This window comes from Neofelis nebulosa, chromosome 13 (assembly GCF_028018385.1).
Source record: "Neofelis nebulosa isolate mNeoNeb1 chromosome 13, mNeoNeb1.pri, whole genome shotgun sequence".
Taxonomy (NCBI): domain Eukaryota; kingdom Metazoa; phylum Chordata; class Mammalia; order Carnivora; family Felidae; genus Neofelis; species Neofelis nebulosa.
In genome coordinates, this window is record NC_080794.1 from 67,857,144 (window position 1) to 67,881,965 (window position 24,822).

The 24,822-nt window shown below is 41.2% G+C and overlaps 1 protein-coding gene across 3 annotated transcripts in view; it reads left to right on the forward strand.

Moving 5' to 3' along the window:
- The window catches only part of SORCS3 (sortilin related VPS10 domain containing receptor 3), a 596,149-nt gene that overhangs the window by 415,774 nt on the left and 155,553 nt on the right, over positions 1 to 24,822 (forward strand). For all 3 annotated transcript variants that reach the window (XM_058697711.1, XM_058697712.1, XM_058697710.1), the window contains exon 6: positions 13,634 to 13,698. In XM_058697711.1, the coding sequence (XP_058553694.1) occupies positions 13,634 to 13,698 (65 nt within the window). The remainder of the gene's footprint in view (positions 1 to 13,633; positions 13,699 to 24,822) is intronic.

The window sequence follows — 24,822 nt, forward strand, 5'->3', positions numbered from 1 at the left end:
ATCTAGTAGGCAGTGTTATGCTTATGACCCATTATAAACCTAAGTCTTTTTATTGCATCTTAAATTGACATGAAAAATACTTAGTCTCCCACATGAGATGCTCTCTGATATTTTCTATCCCATTTCATTCTATTTGATTCAAAAAAAAAAAGGACTTGTGATCCACTAAATACACTTCATAAAGTGTATTAAAGTGATCCACTAATGGGTCACAACCCCTAGGTTGAAAGACGCTTATCTAGTGGGCAGTGGCCCTTTCTGCTGGGAGGACCAGGATGCTGAGGAGATAGTAGTGAATCCAAGCATAATGAGAAGGCTCAATATACGCTGAACAGCTTTTAACAAGTATATTCGTAATGACTCTCTGGTTGCAAGAAACAGTAACTACCTTGAGCTAGTTTAATGAGAGAGAGATGGGGAGGGAAGGAGGGAAGGAGGGAGGGAGGGAGGGAGGGAGAGAGAGAGAGAGAGAGAGAGAGAGAGAGAGAGAGAGAGAGAGAATGAATGGCAATAAATGAATCATTAGGATCCAAGAAAATAAATGCATTCAGATCTTAGAAGGGAGTCTATTCCAGATCTCACAGAGTCCTCTTTTTCTTTTATCTCTGTTCCTCTGTTCTTTCTTGCAGAGCAGCTAGAAGTGTCCAAGATGAATTGTTCCTAAGTCTTATGTGTACTCTCTCCAATCAATCCCAGAGTTTGGGAAACAAATGTCTTTGACCCAGCTTGGGTTGGGGGGTGCTGTCTATCCCTAGTCTAATCAGCTATAGACAAGGGATGGAGCCATATAGTTTGGACATGGGAGTGTACCCCTAGAAATCTGTGAATCTGGGAGGAGACGGGGATTATTGCTGATTTAGAAGGCAAGCTCCCAATGTGCCCACTAGGGGAGCCATGTTCATTTGAGCTGGATGAGATCCCTGTTTTTGCAGCTCTGGCATTTTCACAGCCAGATCACATTTGTCAGGCAAATCACAGATGACTGTGTTTGACAGGTCCAATATTGCTTTGAGGATAAATGGTGAAAATAGCAGCATAATAATGTAAAATGAAGACTTTATTCATTTAATTGCCTAGAGATTAATTAAATGAATGGAATCTGCTTCACCATATTATGGAGCTATTTTAAACATTTTTCCTAAACACACTGCTAGGGTTATTGTTGTTGTAATTTGTGTATTTATTCATCTACTCTACTTATATTTAATAAGCGAAGAGCAAGGCACACTGCTAGGCACCAATGGAAAGCATAATTTGATCATATCTAAAGCCTGACTTTGAGGTTAGTACAATCAAGAAAGAAAAAATTCAGGCCCACGAATAACTGAAGATGGAGTAAGATAGACCATGTTTGAATCCAGGCTCTTTCTCTTTCTCACCCTGTACCAACAGTTGGGTAATTTCACATCTCAAAATCTTCCATTTCCTCATCTGAAAAAAAAAAAAAAATTATATGACCAGGCATGAAAGTTTGTTTAAGGATTAAGTGAGATAACATTAAATTGGTAGTAAAATTCTTGGTCCATTAGGCACTCAATAAATATTAATTGTACTTAAGATAATGGGAGCACCATAATAGTAAGCATTATATATAATGTTAAATGTTAAATACATGCCTCTGTCTCTTAAAAATGTTCTACATGCATTTAATTCATTTGGTTCTTGTAAAAATAATGAGACGGGTGCTATTATTATCTCCCTGTTGTGCAGATGAGAAAATTGAGGCACAGAAAGGTTAAGTAAATGGTCTATGATTCCACAGTTAGTACGTGTACTAACTGTGGTTCTTGTAAAAATAGCACCTCACAGTCTGATTCCAAATTCCTGCTCTGACACGTCAAAGGAAGCGACTGTTTCAGGCTGAGTTCATGGAGGCGGTGTTTTGAGCTCTAATGAATGATTCTCAGCTCTGAGTGCACATTCTTATCACCTGGGAATATCTAAAAGCTATTGATTCTAGAAGCTATTGATCCTGCACTGTTCTCCAGGCTAGTGGTTCTCATAGTGTGATGCCTGGCCATATTATGATATCATCTATGTATTTCCTAAAAATACAGATTCTTGGGCCCCACTCTCGAATCAGAAGTTCTGAGGGTGGAGTCCCAACATCTGTTTTAAGGAGAAGGTTCTGATGTTGTTGAATTGTGGGAAGTTCATTGCTCCAGACCAGTTAAGCCAGAATTCTTGGGGTAGGGCCTGTGCATTGGTGTCTAGTATTTTTAGAAAGTTTCCCAAGGGGTTATAATATTCAGCCAGGGTCAGGAGCTTTCCTGGAAAGAGGTATTGAGGTGGGCCATCCACAGGGCCCAGAGTGGGATGGAAGAAATATTTCACTGGAGAGGTGGCTTGAGCAAAGACAAAGGGGGAGAATGTGGTGTGAATTGGAGAAATCTGTTGAGATAAGAGTGTTTTGTAAATTTAAATGGCTAGCTGATCAGTTCATAAAGCATTTGTACTTTGACTTGATGGGGTTTTGTAGTGATGGTGGGGTTCAGAGCCAACGGCCAAGAAAGAATTATTGAAGATGTCTTTGGTGCTAAAAAGTGATTTTGTTAAAACAAGGAGACAGGACCCATGGGCAGAAAGAGCTGCACTGGGATTGTGAAGAGTGACTGCTTATGTACTATGGAGTTGGGGGAGGTAAAGTCTAGGAAATTTCTTAAAGGTATTTCTATATGCTAAAGAAGATTCATAGATTACTGGAGGCATGGCTGTTGTCAAACTAAGGTTGTTTTTCCCTCTAGCAAAGCATTAACATTAAGACAGTAGGGAGTTCCTGGAAATAAGGTGATTGATAAGATTGTCCTTTTCTTGTAATTGTACTAAGGCATTTGTAAACTGATGGAGACTCTTATCAGTTTAACCATTTGTTTTCTGCCCTCTGTCCTTGCACAGCCAGTTGCTCTTGAGGAATATCACACATAGGCCCCTCCCCCCCCCCACCGTGGGTGGGGGGAGGGGGTATGCTAGTTTGTGCTTGGCCCCCAGCTTGCCTTATTGGGTCCCTCATCAACCAGATCACTGTTTTACCCTTAATACCTCCCTCATGCATCCCCAGTGTCCAGTTTTTGTTTTTGTTTTTGTTTTTGTTTTTCTGGTGAAGATTTTGCTGTGGGATTCTCATCCACAAGGAGAGAAAAATGCACAGAAGTCTAGTGCTCCCACTTCCCCATGACAGCAGCTATGTTATGAGAGGCTGGGCTGAATAGCCCCGGGAGGAAATCACCTCCCACATTATTCACATCTGTATAGGTTTTTTTCTCCTTTTTAACACCAGTTGAGCAATCCACTTGATAAACATTATCTGGGGCACAGGAAAGAAAATGAGATCTTTTAGCCTTAAGAAAGGTTTGTCTCTGAGACCCAAACATGAGCTCCAGGCTTACAGAGGGCCGTATATAATTTGTCTGACTAAATAAAAGTGTTGTAATCATCCATTCATCAAATACATATTGATGATCTACCATTTGCCAAACACTGTGATGGAAAATGCCAATAGAAGATCCAGCAGAAGCCTGAGAGGTCAAGGATTGTGTCCCACAGCTAGAACAAAACAATTGCAATTCTTTATGATGGTTTCTACACCAGAGAGGAGAACGTGCTGTTCAAAGAACCTGGATCAAGGGTTGGTCCCCAGGTTTGTGGTGTATAATCCATCTGAAGAGGGGGAAAGGTGCTTAAACTGAACTCCATAGCAGCGACTTCTCATATCCCGTGCCTGGCACAATGTTGCATTATTAAGTGCTCAACAGATGTAGAACTGAAGTTCAAGGGAAGGAAGAAGGTAGGCAGGAAAGCATATTAGTTTATCCTGCCCTTCAAACTGCAAAGAATGCTTTTTTGTGCCAGACACTGTTCTAAGTGTTTACCACTTAGCTCATTTAATCCTATAACTGTGTGAAGTCAGCATTATGATCTTCCCATTTCACAGATGTAGAAACTACAAGTCATTATTGGCACATCTGTGCAAAATGGGGTGGGGAGCTTGTGGAAAAGGGCCTGATATTATTTCCCTTTTGAGGAAGAATGGGAAAATCCCCTGGAAAAGATTAGTTTTTCCCCAATCATGGGTGTTAAGTTTCAGGAAAACCTTGTGAAAAGAGAATTAACCATTAGGGAATTTTTAAATATTTATAAGGATTTTCATAGACTCATACATGTTCTTGATACCTTAACTCTGTTTTGTTCTTTTAAATTCTGTTTTACAGGGGTGGCTGGGTGGCTCAGTCAGTTAAACGTCTGACTTTGGCTCAGGTCATGATCTCACAGTTTGCGGGTTAGAGCCCCGTGTTGGGCTCTGTGCTGACAGCTCGGAACCTGGAGCTTCTGATTCTGTGTTTCCCTCTCTCTCTGCCCCTCCCATGCTCACTCTCTGTCTCTCAAAAATAAATAAATGTAAAAAAAAAATTTGATTGTTTTATAGTCACCTCATTAAAACCAGGAATACATATCACTAAATAAAGGCACTATTGATGACTTAGCATTAATAGTAATCCACCCATATGTAATTTCTCTTTATTATCTGATACATTTTAGAAATCTTTGGTAGTTTCCTTCCATGTAACTTCAATGGCATACTTGAAAATTCATTTTTACTTTGTTGTAGCCATTCAGCACAGGGAACTTGATGTGTCCTATGGCTGGTTCTGCAATGGATATGGGTCCTGGCCTTTCTATCCATCCTGGCCTCATGTTGGTCCTGGAAATGTGAAGGGGCTTGTGTGTTTGTGATGGAAAAGGGGTCGGGGCAATCACTAACCCTCTTGGCCTACCTGAGCAAGCATGCCTCTCATCCCCTCCCCTGTACTCATGGCAATTTCACGGTCCCTTTTATATATGTCTTGGCTCATTCCATTTGCATAGACCTACAGTAGACTCAGACCCAAACACCAAATTTTCTTTTCCTCAGCTGTATTTATCTTTCTCAGGCTTCTGCAAAGATCTCCATTTATTACTTCTCTGTTATTGGCCCAGCCTCCTTGTTCTGTTCCCAGAATTTCCTTCTTACTGATTATCACCAATGGGGTGGGGGGGGGGGGGAGCTTCAGGTTCATGTAGTCTAGAATGAACATTTTCTGAGATGCTGTATTGAAAATGTATAGAGTGCATTTCTATTTCCTACAAAGCTGCTACTGAGGACCTCTGTATGGGAGGTGTGGAGACAGTGGGGCAAGATGGTTCTGGTCCTTGATTCTAGGAGAGATGGCTGCAGGCAAACCTCTCACCAGCCAGGAGAGGCAGCTTACAGGAGAGGTTAAACTCCTGGCTCAAAGCTACTTGCCTGACTGAGCCCTGGTTTTGCAGTTTACTAAACTGTGTGCCTTTTGGCGAGTTGCTTAATCTCTCAATGCCTGAATGTACCCTTTTAATATGGAAAATATGGAGAAGAATGGTTCAAGACTCATAGGAATGGTGTGAGAATTAAAGATCAGCATTTACATGTAAAACAGAACCTGACACACGGTACTCTCAGTGTCTATCAATTGTGACTATCTATCGTGTGACTTTAAGTATGTTATTTAATCTCTCTTATTATCCCCATCCTACCAAGGATGGAAATTCAATGAATGGTACCTTCCTTAAAGATCATCTTGAGGATTAATTATGACAATGCATGTAAAACACTGAACACAATGACTGACATGTGAATGGTCTCAATGTCCATTAGCATTTATCCTTATTACTGTATGCGCTTTCCCCCAAATTTCCACAGGTTTATCCCTTACAACTTCTGCCTACCCCCCAGAAAAATTATCAAATATCTGCATCTTGTATTTCTTTGCTTGTTGTATTTTCTTTCTTACATTTGGTTTTTAAAAATGGGGGCTTTGGCCGGGGGGGGGGGGGGACTTTAAGATTAGGAACTTGATCGTATGTCAGAGAATTTCCTGATAAAGTGGTGTAGCCCAGAATAGTGATAGTTCATGGGTATATCAGCAGTGTTAGGTCTAAGTGTGGAAGGGAGATCTCTGCGTGGTTGGTTGGTTGGTTTGTTTTGTTTGTTTGCTGCCTTTTTAGCAGGGGAGATAGAGTCCAGGCATCAGTTGAGTGAGTCCAGGTAAGACTCTGGTTCTCGTTCTCAACTCGGGGCAGTTTTGACCCCAGGGGATAGTAGGCAGTGTCTAGAGACAATTCTCATTTTCAGGCCAGTAGGGATATGCTACTGCATCTAGTAGAGACCAGGGATTCTGCTAAATTTCCTGCAGTGCATAAGACGGCCCCACAATGAAGAATTATCCAGCCGAAAATATCAACAGTGTTAGTGTGGAGAAACCCCAGGCTAATGCCAACAGTACTACAGAAGGTGGGTGGTAGCATTCCTCTGTGTGCTGGAAAAGGGCAGGTGTATTCTCCTTATCCTCAGCACCCAAGCTTCTCTGCTCCATCTCTGGCCTGCTGAGCAGCTTGATCTCTTCTCTTGTGGATCCAGAGACAAAGCAGCTCTGAAGTACAAATTTCGTATCCCCATCATTTAATCGGAATGTATGCCTAATCCTGAGCTGTGTGTGGTGGTAAATATTAGAGAAAGATAATTAAGGTCCCTGTCCTTGGGAAACTCAGTGTCTGATAGGTTGTATATTAAGAATCATTCTCTTTGAAATTGATGCCTTAAGCGAATATAGAAACACATTCACACGGGTATGCTATGGCCTTATGTGGATAAACAGGCTGCAGTGCTGGAATGGGACTAAGAAACATTTTATTAGTCAGGGCTGTCCAGAGAAACAGACCAATAGGATATAGAAGAGACAATAGTATATGCAAATAGACCAACAAGAGGATGGGGGGAGAAGACAGGGAGAAAGAGATTTATTAGAAGTAATTGGCTCATGTGATTATGGAGGCTGAGAAGTCCCAGAGTCTGCCACCTGCAAGTGTAGATTCACAGAGTTAGTGGTGTAGTTCCAGTATAAGTCTGAAAGCCTAAGGACCAGCAGAGTTAATGCTCTAAATTCCTATCTGAGTTCAGAAGAAGACCAGTTTTGGGGCTAGAAAACATTCAGGTAGGGTAAGTGAATTCTCCTTTACTCCTTCTTTTGTTCTATTCAGGCCTCCAACAGATTGGAGGAGGCCCACTCATATAGGGAGGGCAATCTGTTTTCCTCAGTCTACTGATTCAGATGTTAGTTTTATCAGAAACATCCTAGAAGACACATCAATGATAATATTTAACCAAAGTGTCTGGGCACTTCATGACCCAATCAAGTTGACACACAAAATTAACCATCACACAAATGGATTCAGATTGAAGTACCTTCAGATGCATCTAACTGCCATTTGTCTCTAAGTGCATTTCTCTATTTGTGTGAATCCCGGACCTCTACATTTTATGTTTTGATGTCACAATTTGCATTTATTTACATGTATATCCATTAAAAAGTTAGTTATAGTCAATTTAATATTTTGTCTTTTAAACTTCCTACTAGACTTATCAGTGATTTATCCACCACCATTAAAGTATTCTGAATTTAACTATACATTTACCTTTACCAGTGAGTTTTATACTTTTTTGTTTGTTTGTTTTCCTGTTACTAATTATCATCCTTTTATTTCAGCTTGAAGAACCTCTTTTAACATTTCTTGTGAGACTAATCTATGGGGATTTCCTCCTTCATCTTTTGTTTGTCTAGAAAACTCTTTATGTCTCCATTAATTCTGCAGTACAGTTTTGCTGGGTATTCTTGGTTGGTTGACAAGGTTTTTGTTTGTTTAGTGCTTTGAATATATCATCCCACACCCTTCTGCCCTGCTAACTTCTGCTGAAAATCTGTTGATAGTCCTACCAGGATTCCCTTGGGTATAACAAGTTGTTTTTCTCTTGATGGTTTTAAGATTCTCTACTTGTGTTTAAATTTTGATAATTTAATTGTAATGTGTCTTATGTGGTTCTCCTTGGTTTCATTAATTGTAAATGTGTCTTACGTGGTTCTCCTTGGTTTCATTGTTTTTGGAACTCTCTGGGCTTCCTAGGTCTGGGTGCCTGTTACCTTCACCAAGTTAGGGAAGTTTTCAGCCAGTATTTCTTCAAATCTTCTGGAACCCTATAACAAGAACATTTGTCCATTGTATGTTTTCTCATAAGTCCCTTAAACTGTATTCACTCTTTTTAATTCTTTTTTCTTTTTTGCTCCTTTGGAGGAAGTCCACTTCTATCTTAAGAGTTCACTGATTTTTTTTTTCTTATACTTGATCTGGTCTCTTATTGAACCCTTCTATTCAGTTGTTTAATTCAATTATTGTATTCTTCAGATCCATGATTTCTGTTTGGTAATTTTTAATATTTCTATCTGTTGAAATTGTCACTGTTTTCATGCATTGTTCTTCTGACCTCAGTTAAGCATTTTTATGACCATTATTTTAAGCTATTAGGTAGATTATTATCTCCATTTCTTTAAGATCAGTTTCCAGAGGTTTATCTTGTTCTTTTGTTTGAAACATATATTTCTGTTTTTGTTGTTGTTGTTGTTGTTGTTTGTTTTTCATTTTCCTTGACTCTTTGTATTGGTTTCTGAGCATTAGATAAAACAGCCACTTTTTCCAGTCTTGACAGAGTGACCTCATGTAGGAGATGAACCTCATTGACCAGCCTGACTGAGCTCTTAGCTGTCTCTCAACTTTGTGTTTGTCCAGGCCTCCTTTGTTCTTAATGGCTTTTAGTAGTCATGAGTGTCCCAAGTCCTGTCAGTATCTCAAACTTGAGGATTACAGTCAACGTCTAGATACAGGCTTATGAGAAGCTGGTTCCTGAGGCACAAGTTGGGAAAGTATGTAGATAAGCCACTTCCAGGGAGAAACTGGGAGGTGGGCCTTTTTGCCATCTCCCTCAGTGCTAGGCCTAGGTGTGTAGCTGCAGGGGGTAAGGGTGCTGCTATGTCCATTAAAAACTATTTCTTTGCTTGCTACAGTCCTTAGTGCCTCAGGAATGCAAGACCCATTTACTACTAGCATCAGGTGATCCAGGGTCCCATCTCTCATGTGACAACTGCAAGAGCTGAGGTGCCACATACGTGTACAACTTCCTTTCATAGAGATACTGGTGACTTGGTTTTATTATTGGAGTAGGTTTGAGGGAGATGGTAGGAGAAGTATCTGCCAGCTTCCCCAGTCTTTGGAAGATTGCAGATAGTTCCCAGATGCCTGCTAAATTAGAAGCCTGGCCTTCAGGCAGTAGCCTTTAAGGTAGGCAGATAAATCCCTTTCAGGGAAAGAGTAGAAGATGGGTGTTTTGGACCTGTTTCCTCTGCACTGAACCTTGGGGAAGTAGATGGTTAAGAATGGATTCTTTGTTTGCTATAGTCCTCTGGGACTCATGAATGAAGCCCTGTTGGCTATCAGAGCCAGGTGATCTGGGGACCCATCCCTTGGGCAGCAACCCTAAAAGCTGGGGTGTGGTCCTTCCAGTAGCACAGCTCCTTCCAGGGAGCTACTGGCAGCTAGGAATGGGCTGTAGGGAGAAGACGGGAGAGGTATCAGTGGGCTTCCTCAGTCTGTGAGGAGGGTCACAGCCCCTCAAAGCCTGATAAATTAGAAGCCTAGCCCTCAGGCAGCAGCTTTTAAAGTATGCAGATAAACCACTTTCAGGGAAAGACTGGGGGAAGGTGCACTGAGCCCTAGGGCAATAGCTTCAGTGATTGCTCTTGCACAGGAAGAATTGCTTCTTTGTTTGCTACAGTCTCCTGGACACAAGCCCCACTGGCTTTCAGAGCTAGGCATTTTGGGGCCCCATCCATCTGATGCAAGCCTTAAAAGTTGTGATGCTAAATATGGAGGCCAAACCCTTTGCTCCTGATTATCTGTCACTGTGCCAGAGGTGGGGTTCATGGTGAGAGTGTATCTTAGCCTTTTCTCCCCAATCCCCATTTCAGTGTGGGTGTTTTCTCATTCATCCAGTGTGTGGGAATCACTCAGCTAGTTTCTGGGTATCTTTCAGAGAGAATTGCTCCATATATAGCTATACCCAGTGTGTACCTGGGAGGAAGGGCACTCAGGAGTCTCCTGTGCTGCCATTTTGGTCTACTCTGTCTCTTTCTGAACCTCTGTCTGTCTTTGTCTCAACCACTGTCCTCTTATCATCCTTTCTCTCCCTATCTCTCTATGAGACTCCTTGTCACAATGCCAATCTTTCTGTATTATATCCATATCATCCCTTTAGACCTATTCTCCCTATCAGACTAGACAATTTTCTCTCAACAGTCTTGACTTGGTGAGTAGAGAAGAAAAGCAATTCTTTCTAATGAGCTCCAGTTAGAGAAATTCTGAGGAAGTCCTCTAAGTTGTCCTGACATGTTCCAATCACCACAGCCAGGATGCCTCATGATCATGCTGGATCATATACCATCCTGGGGGTTCAGATGGGTGGGCTGCTGTAATTGATGACCCTGGACAAAGCACATGGCTTGAGTTGGGTAGAATAGTTCTATAAAAGATGGAAAGGTTATAGGGGTACTAAGATAGCCAAGACTGCAGAGGTCTGCTCTAGGGAAGCAAAAACTTAATCAAAATACAAATGCTAGAGGATATATGATCCAGATTCTGAATTCTGTAGAAGTCCAAAGGAGTTAAATCAATGTGAGCTAGAGTGACCAGGGAAAGCTTCCAGGAGGTGATTCAATTTCAACCTTAAAAGATAAGGTTTTAGATAGATAGGAGGGAGTGAGAAATCCTGAATTAGGGAATGGTTTCTGGTTTTTTATTGGTGGTGTTTGCATTCTTTTAAGCTCCTAAGAGACAAGGGCTTTTCTTTTGTTATAGAATAGCACTTGATAACCAGTTAGGCTTGGTCATTGGAACCAGGTTCCAATTCTGTCCATTCTACCCTGCCCTTGACCTTGGGGGAATGACAGAAGAATACCTGAGAATCCTCTTATCCTGACAATACCAACTTGCTTATAAACAGAAAGGGAGACTGTAAAACAGAGCAGGTGTCCATAAAGTCCATTCTGATAGCTTCAGCCCTCTGTTTGTATGACCTCAGCCTTCTGTTTGTATGACTCAATGTGAGTTTCACATTGTAATTTTGGCATTATCATAGTAGACTGGATTGCTTATTAAATGAATAATATATTAATTTAATAAACACATTGGTAGCCCCTGATATATACTCAGCACAAAAGTGCCAAGGATTCCAAGATAAATAGATAGGTTCTACTTTGTTAAAATTTATATCCAAGTACAGCAGGCAAGTGCAATGACATAAGTGATATGACTGAGCCATGCAAAGCAGTGGTTCTAACACTTGGCTATACATAGAAGTCACTTGGGAGCTTTAAAAAAAACTACCAATGCCATCATCTTATTGTTACAGCAAATGCTCGGTGCCCAGGAAGAGACAAGCCACACACACTAGGGAAATCAGGAAAAGACTATTTATTGCACACCAGTGTTGACCCAGCTGAGTCACCTCCAAAGGCTGAGCCCCGAACCTTGGCATCGGCCTTCTTTTATGGCTGAGATGGTAGAGGGTTGAGAGAAAAAAGAAAAAGGGGAAGGGGCTTTTATCAGTGTTGCTATCTGGGCAGTTGGTGGACACAGGAGGCAAGCAAGATTACAGAAGCCAAAAGTATGCAAAGGGAGTATCCAGCCTTGGACATCTGGCTGGCCCCTTTTATCTTGTTTTTATTAGCTTTTTCCTCATTATCTCCAAAGGATTTTTATTTCATTGGTCTGGAGAGGGGCCCGGACATCCAGATATTTAAAGCTCTTCCAGTGGCTCTCATGAGCAGCCAATATTGAGAACTACCAATGTACAGATGCTATGGAAGCAGATAGAAGACTCTTCAGCAACATGAAGAGTGGAAGGGCTGCCAGAGGGGTGAGCCTAGTGAGCTTTGAAGGAAGGGTGAGAGTTAGCTGGAGAAGAAAGGGGACAAGGAGACCATTGGATACGAAGGACATGGAAAGCAAAAGGGAGAAGAGCCAAAAGGACATGACTTGCTCTTGGCTGAGGAATCAATAAGTCTTTCTAGTTCTGGCCTCATCCCTTTGTGATCTTAGACAAACATCAACTTTGCTGTGCCTCAGTTTCCCTTTGGTCAAACCAGCTAATGATACCTGCTCTCTTTACCTTAGACGTTTCCCTTAGGATCAACTGAGGTGAGCAAAAACTAAAATACAGTATTTTGATGATCATAAGTGAGATTTTTAAGTAACAGCTTTGGGCATTCAAAACATAATCATTTCATTTGAACAAATAAAAATCATTTTATTTTTCCTAACATATAGCATTTGCAACCTACTTTCTTAAACAGAGTGCACTGATGCCATTTCCCCCCCTGATTCCTGTTTTCTGTTCTCCCTTTAGGGTAGATGTCAATAGAGTAATGAATAGCCCTCTAATAGAGTAATGAATGGCCCAAGGGCCAGGGAGAAGCATTGGGTTTTAAGTTCTTAGGTCTGTTTTTCATAGGTTTTTTCTATTTTTCTTGTTATCTGGGTATCAGCTATTGATGCTCACTGTTTTAAATTTCTATTTTATTTATTTAGTTTGGGTTTTTTTTTTTTTTTGAGAGAGAGAGAGAGAGAATAAGCAGGGGAGAGGGGTAGAGGGAAAGGGAGAGAGAGAATACAAGCAGGTTCCCTGCTCAACGCAGAGCTTGACCCCATGACCCTGGGATCATGACCTGAGCTGAAATCTAGAGTCAGATGCTCAACCAACTGAGCCACCCAGGCACCCCTCTCACAATTTTAAATTCTACCTTTTCTTTCTAACTTGCCACTTATTACCTGTTGAAGACTGGAAAACCAGAAAGCCCATCTTAGAATGATATTTAAAATAAGAGTAAATAGACCAAGCAAGAACTTGCTGGAGAGTGGATTATGTGACCTCTTTAGTGCATGAATGTTTTAATGTCTGTGTTGCCTCTTTTAGCTGACTTTCTGTGTCATCCTCTGGCCTGGATACCTCATGTGGGAGATGGCTGACTGGGGCTTTATGTGTGGAAGGTTGGAGGCCCACAAGGATTAGTTTGTCAGGATTCTCAGCCTGCCTGCTTTTGGCTGTTGGCCATAGACCTTTAAGGTTTCCCACTCTGATCACTCCGAGAATTTTGTTCTTGTCAGACCAGATTTTAATGTGTGTCACCAAACACTTATTGTTTCCGGGGCAGGAGGAAAGAAGGGCAGATAGCCTCAAACTCAGGAGGGCAACAGTGTCTTGAAGTAAACAGCTTGAGTGGAGGTTAACCACCCTCATCCAGAGGACAGATCAGGGTAGGGAACAGAACACTCCCAGTGGGAAGACAAGGGGGAGAAAGTGCTGGAAGGAATCCTGTGTGGCAAGACTGGGTGTGAGGGGAGAAGGAAGAAGGTGGGGAAGAGAGAACTTCTTAGGTGCCAGGTGGTGAAGAGGCAAGGACAGAGATTTAGACCTGTATTACTGTGGACTTTGTACTCTTTTATGGTTTTTTTGAGAGCCACCGACTCCCTAATGCCATTCCAGGACTCATGAGTTGTGACCACTGCAGGTGACAGCTGTATCTGCCAGGCTCACCAGTGGCCATCCTCTGTGGGTCCCCACAATGTAGGCTAGGCCCTCTTGAGAAAGTGGCTTTCCAAGTAATAGTCAGCCCTGAGTTCTTTTTTGCACTTTGTTGTCTGCCTTCCGTGTGGTCACTGTCTCTCCTTCCTTCCCCAGGTCGGTGGCCGGATTGGATAAGGAGGCGGACCTGGTGCACATGGAAGTGCGGACTGCAGATGGATGTGAGTGCTGAGGCCCGGAGGCTAGGCCAGGGGGGTCTGCCTGCAAGGCTCCCTCCTCCCCTAATTTGCATTTTAATGGCTTGGGAAAATGAAAAGCCCTGAGCTCCTTTACTGCCATATCCATCCTAGTTTTCAGAGTAGGGGGAGAGGCCTCTGGTCCCAAGGGAGATGTTTCACTGAAATACACCCTCAGGAATGAATTTTCTGGGGATGTGAGTTAATGTGATGAATTTTGAGGCTCCTGTTAGTAATTTCCTGGCATCTTCAGTGTAATTCGAATAGGAATGTCCATAGCTCATCAGGCTATTTTGCATTCACATGGTGAATTACAGGGACTGTCAGCTTTAAAAATGAACCCTTCATATAGTCAAGCTTACCCAAAAAAGTCACTGGGCAATTTTTTCAAAACTGTTTATTCATTCATTCTACAAATACGTAGGGTCAGGCTACTCTGTGCTGTGTTAGGCCCTGGAGATACAGTGGTGAGCAAACCCTTTCTGTTTCTTGTCCCTGCAAACAAGCAGTGGTATCCCAGGATCCTGAATACGTGACCCCTTTGCACGGTATGCACCTGCGCATGTCTTACACGGAAATTGATAACATATCATGTTGCACCACTTAAGCATTTTACTCTTCCCAGAGTTGATCGTATTATCATAAGGCTCTTCCCTACCCAAGAAAATCAACTTAACAACACATGAAATGTGTGAAAATATATGATATAAACGAAAGAGATGAAAATATAATTAGCCTAGGTCAACAATAGAGCCAAATAATCTGTGGAAATAGTAGTGATGGAGGAATGCTGTGGAACAGGCCCTAGCCTGTGAGTTGGGGTCCTGGGTTGTTCCATGCACTAGCCCTAAGGCCTGGGGAAACGCCCTCTGATCTCAGTGCCAATTCCTTCCATTATCTGAGAACACTCATCCTTGCTCTCCCCACCTCATGGGGTTATAGGCTGACCAAGTGGAGAGACATTTTATGGAAATTGTCAAAGGTACAGATGTAAGGAGGGTCCGTTTTGTTTTAAAATTTTTTTTTTTTTCAATGTTTTTTTTTTTTTTTTTTTTATTTATTTTTGGGACAGAGAGACACAGAGCATGAACGGGGGAGGGGCAGAGAGAGAGGGAGACACAGAATTGGAAACAGGCTCCAGGCTCCGAGCTGTCAGCACAGAGCCCGACGCGGGGCTCGAACTCACAGACGCGAGATCGTGACCTGGCTGAAGTCGGCCGCTTAACCGACTGCGCCACCCAGGCGCCCCAGGAGGGTCCGTTTTGACCTGGCTGTGGGCGTTGCATTGTCATTTAGAATACATTAAGTAAAACTCCATGCGCTTTGTCCCTGATAAATCTGTTTTTGATGCCAAACACAGGTGCATGCCAGAAACATGCATTTTGGGGAATATTTTCTTTTTCTTTTTCTTTTTAAAAGTTTTAGAATATGACCAGCATTTGTTACTATATTCTGCTGAGTACTTGATTTTTTTCTTCCTTTCCTTCCCTTTCCTTTCCTTTCCTTTCCTTTCCTTTCCTTTCCTTTCCTTTCCTTTCCTTTCTCTTTTCTTTCTTTTCTTTTCTTTTCCTTTTCTTTTCCTTTCCTTTCCTTTCCTTTCCTTTCCTTTCCTTTCCTTTCCTTTCCTTTCCCTTCCCTTCCTTTCCTTTCCTTTCCTTTCTCTTTTCTTTCTTTTCTTTTCTTTTCTCTTTTCTTTTCTCTTCTTTTCTTTTCTTTTCCTTTTCCTTTTCCCTTTCCTTTCCTTTCCTTTCTCTTTTCTTTCCTTTCTCTTTTCTTTCTTTTCTTTTCTTTTTTTTTTTTCTTTTCTTTTCTTTTCTTTTCTCTTCTCTTCTTTTCCTTTTCTTTTCCTTTTCCTTTTTCCTTTCCTTTCCTTTCCTTTCCTTTCCTTTCCTTTCCTTTCCTTTCCTTTCCTTTCCTTTCCTTTCCTTTCCTTTCTATGTAATTTGGTTGCATTTGGTCCTTGAATAAATGTAAGTCTCTGAAGCAGGCAAGGATGAGGGATGGTTCACATACTCTTTAAACAAAAAAAAGTATTTTTTTAACGGAAAAGCTATTTAAGATTTAAGAAAATAATGCCACACATTCAAATGCACTGATCATAAGAGTAATGGATTCAAAATGATATTATCTGACTCTTATTGCTGAGAAAGAAACTGGGGGAAGAGTGAGATGTAGGGGTGTGAAGGAGGAATAGGGCAGCAGGAAAAGAGCAGACAGTAGCCGCAGATGATCTAGAGGCCAGTTTTTGGTACAGTTCCTATCTTGGCTTTGCTTCCCATATCAACTTTTTTTTTTAATGTTTATTTATTTGTTTTGAGAGAAAGAGAGAAAGAATGAGTCAGCCACTGGGATAGAAACAGAAAGGAGAGAGAGAGATGGTGTGCCTGGGTGGCTCAGTTCGTTGAGCGTCTGACTTTAGCTCAGGTCATGATCTCACGGTCCGTGGGTTCGAGCCCCACGTCGGACTCTGTGCTGTCAGTTCGGAGCCTGGAGCCTGCTTCGGATTCTGTCTCCCCCTCTCTCTGCCCCTCCCCACTGGCACTCTGTCTCTCTGTCAAAAAATGAATAAACGTTAAAAAAAATTAAAAAGAAAGGAGAGAGAGAGAGAGAGAGAGAGAGAGAGAGAGAGAGAGACACTCCTAAGCAGGCTGCACTTTGTTAGCACTGAGCCCAACATGGGGCTTGAACTCACAAACCATTAGATCATGACCTGAGTCGAAAATCAAGAGTTGGACCCTTAACCAACTGAGCCACCCAGGTGTCCCTCCATGGCAACATTTTATGCCTTAGATGTGATCTGTTCTGGTTGTAGTATTTTAGAGTTGGAAAAACTTTGTATGACTATCTAACCTCCTGTCTATGTAGGAATACCATCCCTGAAAACTTCTGACAGTGTATCCTCAGGTTCCCGGATTTAGGCTTAATTAGAAACATCCTGTTCTACTCCTGGACAGCGCCCATGTTTGTTTGTTTGCTTGTTTGTTTGTTTGTCTATTTAAGGTAATTTCTCACATTAAGTTTAAACCTATTTTCCAAAAGTTTAACAATTCTGATCCAAATTTGGATAAGGCCTATGGTGCAGGACTGCCACAAAATTTTATGAGATTAAAAATGCAAAAAAAACATAATAGTTTCTGGCCTATTGTCAAGAATTGAAGAAAACAAACAAGTACAACAGGAATAAATGTCATGTGCCACACTTAGGTTAAATATGGTATATATTAATCCTGTTATATTTTTTAGGTTTCCAAAATCAGTTTTTCAGTAGTTAATATTCTGATTGCCTCTAACCCATATTTACTTAGAAAATGTATATAACAAGACTGCATTAATCTAGAGATGTTGTATTTTGTATATCCTAATGAAATGCATGATACTTTTCTTTCATGCTGTGTGGTGAGGGCTTTCTTACTCATACATTTACACATACACACACATGTCTATCTTTTAATCATCACAAAAAGGCACAACATTTATTTCCTTTTTTCTGATGTGGTAGTCTGGATTAAAGTTTGCCCAAATTCACACAGCTAGCTAGTGATAGAATGAAAACTAAAGCACAAAACTCTCAACTCACTAGAAATGAGAGGGAACTTCCAACAAAGGGCATCTACAAAAGACCTACAATTAACATTATATTTCATGATGAGATACTGAATGCTTTCCCCATAAGAGCAGGAAAGAGAAAAGGATGTTTATTCTTAACACACATATTCAACATCATGCTGAAAGTCCTAGCCTGTGCAATAAAGGAAGAAAAATGAAATGTAATTCGTATAGATTGCAAAGGAAAAATTAAAACTATTATTATTCTCATTGACATAATTGTCTATGTAGAATATCCCAAGAAATCTACAAAAATAAAAAGTTCCTACAACTAATAAGTAAATTGAGCACAGTTGCAAGGGACAATGAATTCAGTCAAGAAAGGATGTTATTTTTAACAAATGGTGGTGGAAAATATTGGAAAGCCATATGGGGAAAACTGAACTTCAACCTATGATTCACAACTTACACAAAATGCAACTCAAAAATGGATATTTTTAAATGTAAAATATAAAATTATAAAAAAAATATAGAAAAACACATAAGAGAAAATCTCCATGACTGTGGGTTGGCACCAAGAACAAAAAGTACAAAGAACTGATAAATGGATTTCAAAATTAAAAAAGCATGTATTTGCTTTGCCAAAGAAACAGTGAAGATACTAGGAAAAATAATTTGCAAATTATGTATTTATTAAAGGACTTGTGACCAGGGACTTTGAGAGCATAACAATAAGAAACAATGCAATTTTTTTTTTTTTAAACAGGAGAAAATTTGAGTAGAACATTTACCAGAGAAGATATAAGGATGACAAATAAGCACATGAAATGATGCTCAACATCATTATACATTAGGGAAATGAAAATTAAAGCCATAATGAGGTATTATTACATACCTATTGGAATTACTAAAATAAACAAAACTGATAATACTAAATGCTGACAAGAGTGTAAAGCCATTGGAACTCTCGTACTTTCCTGGTGGGGACACAAAATGGTACAACCACTCTGGAAAAACATTTTGGCAGCTTCTTATAAATTTACACACACCCTTATGATTCAGAAATCCCACTCCTACATATTTACCATACAGAAATTCACACTGAAACTTATACACAAATGTCTGTAGCAGATTTATTAATAATCACCCCAAAATGGAAATACCCTAAATATCCTTGAATGGATGGATGGGTAAGCAAAGCTGTGGCACATCTGTAAAGAACATGGATGAATTTCATAGGCATTATACTGAGTGAAATAAGTTGGTCTCAAAAGGTTACATACTGTAGGATTCCATTTATATGATCCTATGGAAAAGGAAAAACTAACAATGGAGAAATATATCAGTGGTTTCCAGGGTGGTTGACAAGAAAGCAGCACGAGGAATCATTCAGGGTATTGTAAATGTTTGGCAACCTGTGGTGGTTGTTACATAAATCCATATATCTGTTAAAAATTTAGAACTGTATGTCAAAAAATTACTGTACGTAAATTTTAAAAAGTTTGTATTTAAAAATAATACTAAATGGGCACCTGGGTAGCTGTGTATTAAGGTTAAGCCACTGACTCTTGGTATCAGCTCAGGTCATGATCTTTAAGCTGTGCATTGGGCTCCACACTAGCAGTGTGGAGCCTGTTTGGGATCTCTCTCTCTGCCCTTCCCCTGCTCACTGTTTCTCTTGAAATAAATAAATGAAACCTAAAAAAAAAAAAAAAAAAACTAAAATAAGTATTTAAAGAAAGGAGGGGGGGTACCTGGCTCACTGATTTGGAACAGCATGCAACTCTTGGTCTCAGGGTCACGAGTTCTTATAACTCTTGATCTCGAGGTCATGAGTACAAGCCCCACATTGGGTCTAGAGGTTTTATAAATATTTAAAAAAATAATGATAATAATACTAAATTAAAACCTATAGTGAGGAAAAACTAGAACACACAGTTCTTAGCTTCTAGTTCTATAGAACTTGCTACCATTTATGATTAATTAATTAGTTTATTGATCACTTAGTTCCTTTATTCAACTGGTGTTTATTTAAATTTAAAAAAATTTAACGTTTATTTTTGAGACACAGAGAGACAGAGCATGAACGGGCAAAGGTCAGAGAGAGAGGGAGACACAGAATCTGGAACAGGCTCCAGGCTCTGTGCTGATAGCTCAGAGCCTGGAGCTTGTTCCAGATTCTGTGTCTCCCTCTGTCTCTGCCCCTCCCCTGCTCATACTGTCTCTCTGTCAAAAATAAATAAATATTAAAAAAATTAAAATCTGCATATTCTGGTCACTGAGGGGATGTAGAGATGAATATGATATTATCTCCACCTCAGAGAGCTTGTGGGCTTGTTGGGGAAATAGACAAGGATTTGAGTAATTCTAGCACAATCTCACAGGGTTCATAGGGTTGAACATATATTATGTTGAGTTACAAGTGGGAGTATTGCTAATAGTCTAAGGAAGTTGGGGGTTCATAGGGGCATATGTACTCAAATGTTTATAGCAGCGCTTTAAACAATAGCCAAATTATGGAAAGAGCCTAAATGCCCATCAGCTGATGAATGGATAAAGAAGATGTGGTGTATATATACAATAGGATACTACTTGGCATTGAGAAAGATGGAAATCATGCCATTTGCAGCAACATGGTTGGAACTGGAAGGTATTATGCTGAGTGAAATAAGTCAGAGAAGGACAGATATAATATGTTTTCACTGATACGTAGATCTTGAGAAACTTAACAGAAGACCATAAAGGAAGGGAAGGGGAAAAAATAGTTAGGCACAGAGAGGGAGGGAGGCAAACCATAAGAGACTCTTTTTTCTTTTAATTTTTTTTAATGTTTATTTATTTTTGAGACAGAGAGAGACAGAGTGCAAGTGGGGGAGGGGCAGAGAGAGAGGGAGACACAGAATCTGAAACAGGCTCCAGGCTCTGAGCTGTCAGCACAGAGCCTGATGCCAGGCTCGAACCCACGAACCGTGAGATCATGACCTGAGCCGAAGTCGGACGCTTAACCAACCGACTGAGCCACCCAGGCGCCCCAAGAGACTCTTAAATACAGGGAAAAAACTGAGAGTTGATGGAGGGGGTGGGGGAGAGGGGAAAATGGGTGATGGGCAATGAGGAGGACAATCATTGGGATGAACACTGGGTATTGTATGTAAGCGATGAATCATGGGAATCTACCCCAAAAATCAAGACCACACTTTACACTTTACACACCGTATGTTAGCCAATTTAACAATAGATTACACACACACACACACACACACACACACACACACACGTGTGCGCGTGTGTGTGTGTGTGTGTGTGTGTGTGTGTAAAAGAAAGTTGGGGGAAGCTTCTTAGATGAAGTTTTTGATCTGGCCCTTGAGAGATTAGTAGGATTTTATCAGAACATTTTGGATAGAGAGGAGAACCTCACACGTTCCCAGAGTTCACCCATGAAAAGTGGTGTGTGCAAGGCTGTGGGCTGTGGTTTGTGGCTGGCAAAGATGAAGGGAGATAAGGCCAGTAAAGGCAGGCTGGAGAGGTTGTGGGAAGAAATGGGTAGGTAGCTTTCTGATCTGTGATCCACACTGAACACCAAGCATTGAGGCCATTTTTACCTTTATCATAAAAAAGCTTTCATGATAGAATTGTGATTTCCCTAGCTGTGACCTTAAACATTGATTATACTAGACAGTCCTGCCTGGTTGTTTCAAGTTCCTTTATTTCTGCTTCTTCTGTTTGCCTGTTGTATGTTTAAACTATAGCAGCTGGTAGATGAAAAGTTAGCACCCATTCTAGCTCATTTAGACTCTAGCTCTGGGCAGTTACTTGCAATGCTGCTGTGCCCCCATCTCTGAGGCATAAGGCAGCCTTGTTATGTTTCCCTAGTCCCCCATCCTGCCTAACTTAGCTTCTAACTCAGGAATGGTGCTGAGAGATAGAGAAGGCAACTGGCCTATGTCTGACATCCTTGACGGGGACAGGGGAGTAGAATACAGAATGACCTCTGTGATGAGGCCAGGTAACGTCCTGAACCCTGCTTCTTAGGGATCGTGCATCAGAGAGGCTTATTAGTCACTCCCAGCTCTGTGTCCAGGTCTTTTCTTGCCTGGCCAGACTGTGCTTGCTAATATATCCTGTGCATTCTACTTGCCAAGAGAGGCAGGTGGACCTGGGCAGAGTGCTGGAATGAGCACACTCTCCAAGTTCTGGCAGAGGGTTGGACAGTCCTGGACCAGGAGGAGGCACCAGAAGCACCCACCATCCCTCCAGCTCTGTCTCCACTGGGGAACATGTTTGCAATTTGGGTTTATCCTTTCGAGGAGCAGGGAGAAATGGTTTTCAGATATTTATAGGCAAGCAGACTGGGAGAGTAGAAACCTAGATCTTAATTTCAGTTTTTCCATGGAGAGGCTGTGTTTCCAGGACAGCAACTAAAATTCTTGGGGTTCCTGTTCCCTCACTGTTAAATGAAACAATTAATAATTTATTCACTTTTCTTTCTAATTCTCTTATAGGATATTTACTGGGTGTCCCCTGGATGGCAGTCATGACCTGCATTTTTAGAGATATAAAGAGGGAATGAGACATGGTCTCTGCCCCCCACCCCCCGAGTCTGTATTCTAAAAGGGAATGGGCAGACAAATAAACCAGCAGCTCCTGAATAGCTGATAGCCTTCTTATAGTCACACACAGGACATGCTAGGAACCCACAGGAAAGGGGACTTCTTTATATTTGGTGTATTTGAAGTCAATTGAAACCTCAATTTTTCTAGCCCTTTTGTTTTGTCATTCACATGTCTAAAGGGAAAATAACAATTCTCTGAACATCTTAAAAGAACTAGTAGATCTTAGGTAATAGTTATTTTTCCTTCCCCTGACTTTCCTTTGTTATTCCGCTTTTTTTTTTTTTTCCATGTTGGAGAGTCTGTTACTTAATCAGCCCATTTCAGACCACTTACCCCGTGTTCTGGATTTGCCAATTACTATTTTGTAAATTATCCCCAAAAGCACCTTGAGCAGTAAAATTCCATTCTCTGCTTCTTCTAGCAGCATAGTTCTTATGGCCGTTTCTATCAACCTTTAACATCCATGACCCTCTGGCAAGCTGGTTCTATTGCAGATTCCTGGGATCCACCCCAGAGGTTTTGGTTTAGATTGTCTCCTGTAGGGCCTGGGAGTCGACATATTGTTAAACATGCTCATGACATGATTCTGATCCAGATGGCCCCTTCAAGAACACTTTGAGGATCCCTAACCTCAGATGGTGCTGGGATTATAGCCAGCAGTTATATCCTCATAGGCATGAAGAAAGAGCCTTGGTGTTGGGGTCTGGAATTACCCTGTTGTAAACAATACGTGATGATCACGGCAGCTGGGCTGTCATAGGGTTGGAAACAAGAACATACAAATAGGGCAAACATGTCTTTCCCTTCTTTCTTCCCCTTTTTTTAAAAGTAAAAAAAAAATTAATGTTTATTTATGTTTTGAGAGAGACAGGGACAGAGCATGAGCAGGGAAGGGGAAGAGAGGGGGAGACACAGAATCTGAAGCACGCTCCAGGCTCTAAGCTGTCAGCACAGAGCCCGACGCCGGGCTCGAACCCACGAACTGTGAGATCATGACCTGAGCCGAAGTCGGACACTTAACCGACTGAGCCACCCAGGCACCTTTTTTCTTCCCCTTTTGACTTTCAAGACAAAATCACAATAAATTGTAACTCATCAGAGTGCTTTCCAAGTCAAGATAACGTTCACTGTGTTACTTGGGGTGAGGAGAGATTCATAAGGAGTAGTAGAAATTGTTTGAAACCTGTAAGGATGTTCAGAGAATAGAAACAAGATATGGCTATGAAACAACAATTAAATGTTCTATGTAGTTCCCAGAGCAAGACAGGGATGTGTGGGCATTCATACTAATGTCGATAAAGAAATTTGTATTTCTTGTTTATTTACCCTCTCACATTCACTCCACAGAAATGGAAGAGTTTCCATGTGTGAAGACAGTGGTTCTCAAAGCTTAGCATTAATTATAATCACCTGGAGAACTTACACACACAGACACACACACACACACACACACACACACACACACACACACGGAAGGTCCTGGGCATTGGCCCTTTATGAAATTGTCCTCATGATTCTAAAGTACATGCAGTACTAAAAACCACTGCACTAGATCTGAGCCTTCCCAAATGGAACATGCATATGAACCATCTGGAGAGCTTGTTAAAACACACATTCCATATTTCTGACAAGCTCACAGGTGATGCTGCTGGTTTGCAGACCCCAATCCGATCAGCACTGCACTATGCTAAGCTGTGGGGGATTTACAGATAAATAGGACACAGCCAACCCTGACTAGCCAGCCCACAGTTTTAGGGGAGAGGCAGATATACACGCAGATTGTTATTTTGATATAATGTGCTGAAAGCCCCTGATTGTCCAATTTAAGTCTCCCAAAGAAAGTGCTGTGGGAACCAAAAGGAAGGTGTTCTGGATAATAGTAATTCATGATAGCCATACTTTCGGTTCCATGGAGGAAAAAATTAATTATAAAGGAAAGAGAATATGAAGAATTAAACAGTTGTAGTAACAATAAGAAGGAGAGAGTATAGAGACGAACAAAGAAGGCTTACTGTGTCAAATCACGTACTCACAACAGCCAACCTCTTGGCTGGGGAAGCCCCGCGGTGAACAGCCCAGTTGGAGTGCCACTTGAGGGTCCTGGGCAGAGTGTCCCCCCAGCACTCAGATGAGACTTCCGACTAACTTCCAACCAGGGCGATGCATATATGACTCATGTGTGATTTAGGGCTAGTCGCCAAGTTTGCCTAAGTGCAGTCCTGAGGGAGCTGTTTTTTCTGTTTCTCTTATTGTATCTGACAATCTTAGGAGCCTGGGCATCCACATATACCTCTTCCCTTCCTGGTCTGTTCCATGGCGCCAGCCTGGTCTGGCTCAAGTAGGTGAGGCAAATTAATCCCATCAGGAACAGAAGGGCCAGTTCTGATTCCAAGGCCAGATATGGAGCACAAGCCAATTAAGCTTTCCATGATTGTGTGTGTGTAGGCTCTGGGCAGAAATGCCTGACAAGTCACACAAACAACTTCTATACAGAAGAGAAGGGTACCCCTAGTGCTGAGGAGCAACTGAAGGCTGCACAGAAGAGGCCATAGTTAAGCTTCATCTTGAGAGATGAGTTGGATTCTCCCAGGAGGATGGTAGAAAGGGGGTCAGGAAAGTCATGCTAGAGTGGTACTGTCCAGTGTGGTAGCTGCATCATCACATGGGGTTGCTGAGCACTTGAAACATGCTGTCCAGATTGAGGTATGCCATGTGTGCAAAACATACACCAGATTTCAAAGATGTACTGTGAATTAAATGATGGAAAATAGCTCACTAATAATTTTTATGTTGACTACATGATGAAATGATAATACTTCGGATATTTGGGGTTCAATAAAATATGTTACAATCCGTTTCACTTTTCTATAGACTTTTTAGCGTAGCTACTGAAAATCCGTAAAGGTTATTTGTGGCTTACATTGTATGTCCATTGGACGGCACTCTTCTA